Source organism: Cyclopterus lumpus, chromosome 7 (genome assembly GCF_009769545.1).
Source record: "Cyclopterus lumpus isolate fCycLum1 chromosome 7, fCycLum1.pri, whole genome shotgun sequence".
NCBI classification, from domain to species: domain Eukaryota; kingdom Metazoa; phylum Chordata; class Actinopteri; order Perciformes; family Cyclopteridae; genus Cyclopterus; species Cyclopterus lumpus.
Genome location: NC_046972.1, coordinates 20,916,412 through 20,921,978, shown reverse-complemented (window position 1 = coordinate 20,921,978; position 5,567 = coordinate 20,916,412). Strand labels below are relative to the sequence as shown.

General features: G+C 44.7%; 1 protein-coding gene across 1 annotated transcript in view; it reads left to right on the top strand.

The window, feature by feature from the left end:
• The window catches only part of ddx23 (DEAD (Asp-Glu-Ala-Asp) box polypeptide 23), a 7,537-nt gene extending 2,202 nt beyond the window's left edge, over nucleotides 1–5,335 (top strand). The window contains exons 4-17 of the mRNA XM_034536596.1: nucleotides 1–21; nucleotides 98–163; nucleotides 260–398; nucleotides 490–623; nucleotides 1,081–1,193; nucleotides 1,306–1,449; nucleotides 1,554–1,779; nucleotides 1,936–2,081; nucleotides 2,201–2,378; nucleotides 2,798–3,040; nucleotides 3,154–3,305; nucleotides 3,408–3,516; nucleotides 3,846–4,020; nucleotides 4,123–5,335. The exon at nucleotides 1–21 is cut by the window's left edge and continues 70 nt beyond it. Coding sequence (XP_034392487.1) covers nucleotides 1–21; nucleotides 98–163; nucleotides 260–398; nucleotides 490–623; nucleotides 1,081–1,193; nucleotides 1,306–1,449; nucleotides 1,554–1,779; nucleotides 1,936–2,081; nucleotides 2,201–2,378; nucleotides 2,798–3,040; nucleotides 3,154–3,305; nucleotides 3,408–3,516; nucleotides 3,846–4,020; nucleotides 4,123–4,346 — 2,070 coding nt within the window. The 3' untranslated portion in view covers nucleotides 4,347–5,335. The remainder of the gene's footprint in view (nucleotides 22–97; nucleotides 164–259; nucleotides 399–489; nucleotides 624–1,080; nucleotides 1,194–1,305; nucleotides 1,450–1,553; nucleotides 1,780–1,935; nucleotides 2,082–2,200; nucleotides 2,379–2,797; nucleotides 3,041–3,153; nucleotides 3,306–3,407; nucleotides 3,517–3,845; nucleotides 4,021–4,122) is intronic.
• The last annotated feature ends 232 nt before the right edge of the window (nucleotides 5,336–5,567 follow it).

The window sequence follows — 5,567 nt, the reverse complement described above, 5'->3', positions numbered from 1 at the left end:
GAAAAGAAGAAGAAAGATAAGGTAAAAATCTGCTTCGGCTTAATGGCATTGCATCGTTTCCTAGATTGTTATTTTAATGTTTGTTGCTTCTGTTCAGGTCCAACCTTTATCTTTGGAAGAGCTTCTAGCTAAGAAGAAGGCAGAAGAGGAAGCGGAGGCAAAGGTGAGTTTCCTCAGGTTCACATTTGTCTTTACCTTTTTTAAACTGACCATTATTGTTCCCCTCACTTTACTTCTTTTATATTTTTGCCCTTGTCAGCCCAAATTCCTCTCTAAAGCGGAGCGAGAAGCTGAGGCTCTGAAACGGCGGGAGCAACAGACGGAGGAAAAGAGGAAGCTGACGGAAGATGAGAGGAAGAAGAGGAGGATGTTCCAGGACATGGGGAGAAAGATGATGGGTGTGTATCAGGCGCTCGTTCAATCAATTTTAAAACGATCCGCATGAAGTTTATAGAAGCAAAATGATGGGAACTGAGTGTGTGTTTACAGAGGACCCCCAGGAAAGGGAGAGACGTGAGAGAAGAGAGCGAATGGAGCGAGACAACAATGGAAATGAAGACAATGACGGAAGACAAAAGCTCAGAGAGGAGAAGGATAAAAGCAAAGAACTCCACGCCATCAAGGTAAGTCGCAGGAGAGCAGAGGAAATGGTGGCGGTGTCCGGCAATTTGTTAGAGTTGCATTAAACTGAGTCTGAAGCCTGATTCGGACCTCCAAACTCCTTAAATCCTTAAAGAAATGTCTTTATATTTTAAAGTAGATCCCTGAGTTTTTCCAAAAAGATGCTTCTCATAGTTAAGATTTTCAATCAGCTCGGTGTGAAATTGGTCTCAAGTAAGAAAGTGACGGAAGGTAAAAATAAATTTAAGAAAGGAAACATGTTCACACCCATATTTCCAATGGGAACGTTTATGCTGTAAAAATAAATAAAGCCCAACAAGAGAGCAAGACCTGTTAACATTTGGTATTCAAGCATCGCAAAAACATCAAAATGTCGACCTTCTTAACCACCATACACCTGTGTATTAAAATCCAACATTTGAATCATGTAATTTACCAAATGAAATGTCCTTTTTAAAGGAGCGGTACCTCGGCGGGGTCAAGAAACGCCGGAGAACTCGCCACCTGAATGACAGGAAGTTCGTGTTTGAGTGGGACGCTTCTGAAGACACCTCGGTCGACTACAACCCGATGTGAGCAAACACCGACACATTGTAACCCTTGAATTGAAGCCGATATTTAAAAACATATTTTTTTGTATGTGCACCAGTCTCAACAACGTGATGTTCCCAATCTGTCTCCCAGTTACAAAGAAAAGCACCACGTGCAGCTGTACGGGCGAGGCTTTATCGCCGGCATCGATTTGAAGCAGCAGAAAAGAGACCAGTCCCAATTCTACGGTGACCTGATGGAGAACAGGCGTACGCTGGAGGAGAAGGAGCAGGAGGAGTGAGTTCAACATGGAGACCATCAGCTCCGTTTGTTTCTTTTTTCAAAAGCAAAAGCATCTGTGAGAAGAAGCCAATTATTATAATTCTGATCTCTCCTCTCAGAGTAAGACTGAAGAAGATGCGTAAGAAGGAAGCGAAGCAGCGCTGGGACGACAGGCATTGGTCTCAGAAGAAGCTGGAAGAGATGACGGACAGAGACTGGCGAATCTTCAGAGAGGACTACAGCATCACCACCAAGGGAGGAAAGATCCCGAACCCCATCAGGAACTGGAAGGAGTACTCGCTGCCCGACCACATCCTGGAGGTCATCGACAGCTGTGGCTACAAGGTCGGCAAACTGAGTCTCCATTTCATCAGAGGAATATGAACTTTTATAACTTTGACAAGGAAATTAAGCTTTTCTTTTATTGTCTGCTGTGCACAAAACGAAAGGTAGGATTCTCCGAAAAATCGGACTACTGACTTTTCTCTCTTTCAAATCCAGGATCCCACTCCGATTCAGAGGCAGGCCATTCCTATTGGTTTACAGAACCGTGACATCATTGGTGTGGCCGAGACGGGTAGCGGTAAAACGGCTGCCTTCCTGATTCCACTGCTTGTCTGGATCACCACCCTGCCGAAGATCGACAGGTAACACAGTCCGCTCAAATAATATCAAGTAAACACCGTGTCTCACTAAATGTTTACATTGAAAAACATTCAATTAAATTATCCACTTAACGTCTTATTACGCTTGTCTGTTCGTGCAGGATTGAAGACTCGGACCAGGGTCCTTATGCCGTGATCCTGGCTCCGACTCGTGAGTTGGCGCAGCAGATTGAGGAGGAGACCCTAAAGTTCGGTAAACCTCTCGGCATCCGCACGGTGGCGGTGATCGGAGGAATCTCCAGAGAGGACCAGGGCTTCCGTCTCAGGATGGGCTGCGAGGTGAGACGTCCAGCATTTACACTTGTTAATTCTTTTGGAAGAGAAGAAAAGACACTGAAATAGTAACTAAACATCTAGCAGGCACCCAATCCACTAAAGTCTCTTTGCTCTGTGAATATTTAGAGCCTTAATTCACCTTAATTCACTTTATTTCTAAATATCTCTGTTGCCCGTCGCGAATAAACATCCTTAAATCTGCCCAGAAATGACAGAAAAGAAAGACACTACTCATGACTTCAGAACTTGCCTGACAATCATGTGATTTCTGTCTGTACGGCAGATTTACACTTCAAACAGGATCTGCTAATGGGCTAATTCTGCATACTTTTTAATGGTACAGATGTGCCAAAGCTCACAGCTTCTAAGGCTGGATATCCTGTCTGGTTAAAGTAGATACAAGTTTTTCCTTCTCTTAACAGATTGTCATCGCCACCCCCGGTCGTCTGATCGACGTGCTGGAGAACCGCTACCTGGTTCTGGGCCGCTGCACCTACGTGGTCCTCGACGAGGCCGATCGTATGATCGACATGGGCTTCGAGCCCGACGTCCAGAAGATCCTGGAGTACATCCCGGTGACCAATCAGAAACCGGACACCGACGAAGCGGAGGACCCGGAGAAAATGATGCTGAACTTTGAATCTGGGAAACATAAATACAGACAAGTATGTTTCGTCCGTCGAAAAACATAATCCGCGTTCACAATGTGTCGCCGCCAGGCGCTCTCGCTGTTTTGTTTGTGTTTTTAATGCTTTAATTATTTTGTTGTTCTTTTCAGACGGTCATGTTCACGGCCACTATGCCCGCAGCTGTGGAGCGACTGGCCAGGAGCTACTTGAGACGTCCCGCTGTGGTGTACATCGGGTCTGCCGGCAAACCTCACGAGAGAGTCGAACAGAAGGTGTTGCTGATGTCCGAGGGAGAGAAGCGGTGAGTCGGACGCGAGCGTACAAACTGTAAACACAATTTCTCTCGTTTTTAAAACAAAAATGCCAATCTGAACGGTTTTCTTTGATTGTCTGTGTGATGCAGGAAGAAGCTGCTGGAGGTGTTGTCGCGTGGCTTCGAGCCTCCCATCATCATCTTCGTCAACCAGAAGAAGGGTTGCGACGTGCTGGCGAAGTCTCTGGAGAAGATGGGGGTAAGTCGCCGCAACAAAACACATTTTAGATGTGTCCGTTAAATAAGTAAAACATTCTTAGCTATTTAATTTTCCCCAGACAGTTGGTGCAAACGTGGTCAAATTAATGTATAACTTAAGTAATGACCGTGAGCCTGAGCTGTATTTTGCTAATACATACATACAAATGTGTGCTAACCATCCTGTTAACATTAATGGCTGTAGTGAGCATGTTGGCGTCATAGTCCTGTGACGGATCTGCATTAGACTCCCTTAAAAAGCTCTGAGCTGGATTTCCTCCTGTAAATATAAAACGAAGCGTAACCTCAGTCGTGTTCCTCTTCACGCAGTACAATGCTTGCACGCTGCACGGCGGCAAAGGCCAGGAGCAGCGAGAGTTTGCCCTCTCCAACCTCAAGGCGGGAGCCAAAGACATCCTGGTGGCCACGGACGTTGCTGGTCGAGGTATCGATATCCACGACGTCTCCATGGTCCTCAACTACGACATGGCTAAGAACATCGAAGGTGAGAGGAGCTTCGTCCTCGGCGTTTTGTTTATTCTTTTTTTTCATCCTTGTTAAGAATTCGCCACGTACAATATACCTTTTTCGTGTCGTCCGCCTGCAGATTACATCCATCGTATCGGTCGTACTGGTCGTGCGGGTAAGAGCGGTATGGCCTTGACGTTCCTCACCAAAGAGGACTCGGTGGTGTTCTACGACCTGAAGCAGGCCTTCCTCGAGAGCCCGGTCTCCACGTGTCCCCCAGAGCTGACCAACCACCCGGACGCTCAGCACAAACCTGGAACCATCCTGACCAAGAAGAGACGCGAGGAGACCATCTTCGCCTGATTCCTCCAGACTGTGTCCACACAAACTGGACTTGCTACACACACACACACACACACACACACACACACACACACACTCAGTCTCAAACTGTTTATTTGCGTTGTAGCTGTACACAATGTCTATTTTGCATTCTGGATTTGGTCTCCAGGTATTTTACTCCCATTTCTTTAGTTCTTTCTTCACCTCGGCTCCCTCGCTCTCGGCCTGTTGTCGTTGACTGGTGCAGGAATCCTCGCCGTACTGGTTTAGGGGATTTTAGGACTCAAACGTGGGCGGTTTCTCATCCATCCGTGTGTGTGTGTGAATTTGAATATTTCTACTCATTCAACTATGTGGACTCAGTGATAAATGTTCTGTTCTGCTTCTCTAAGCATGAAGTGATGATGTAACTGATCTGCACTGTATAGCTGCTGCTCTTCAGTTATCAAATGAGATCAATACCAGCCAAGGATGTAAGTGAGTGATATGTTTTATTGATTATCCAGGTGACCATAATTTCAGATTCCTCTTTTGTTTAAGAGACCAATCCCAGAAGTGACGGGGATTTTCTTTAGCTTCAGATGCATCCTCTGACCTAAATTGTGATTCATCCTTTTAAATATAAACATTTGTATGAAGTGACGTCTGGCTCGTGACTTCCTAGAAAGACTCAGAGTCAGGCCATTCCTATTGGTTTAGACTCGCGTATAAAAGAGCAAACTTCACGCGCCCGAACATCAAGGATACATGACTTGTTCACAAAACCATTATTTTTTTTAATTTTAATTTTTTAACTGTTTTGATCTTGTCAAGTCAAAAGCTTGAGTCTGGCCTTTTTTTTTTTAAAATTTTTTTTAAACAAACCAAAGCATTTACATCAGAACCCCTTCAAAAAGCAATACATTAGAAACACAAAATGTATAGTATGTCCTTGAATTACCTGCCAAACTTGATTTAATTCTAATTATGATCAAGCCATGTCACCAATAAAGGCTTTTATTCAGAATTCCTCCCACGCTGCAAGAAGTTTGCTCGTTTAAAGTTGCGTTTCTTTTCTTTTTTTCATCTCTGAAAAAGCAGTCAGAGTATCTCTCAGACAGCAGCTGCCAACCTCCATCTTTCGCGGTGGGTGATTAGGCTCCACATTAAACATTTATGTATTTTATGCCAAAGTTGGAACAGTTATTGTCGTTTTTTTAATTAGGGATTTTAGCATTTCTCACAGATGTTACATCCCAGATG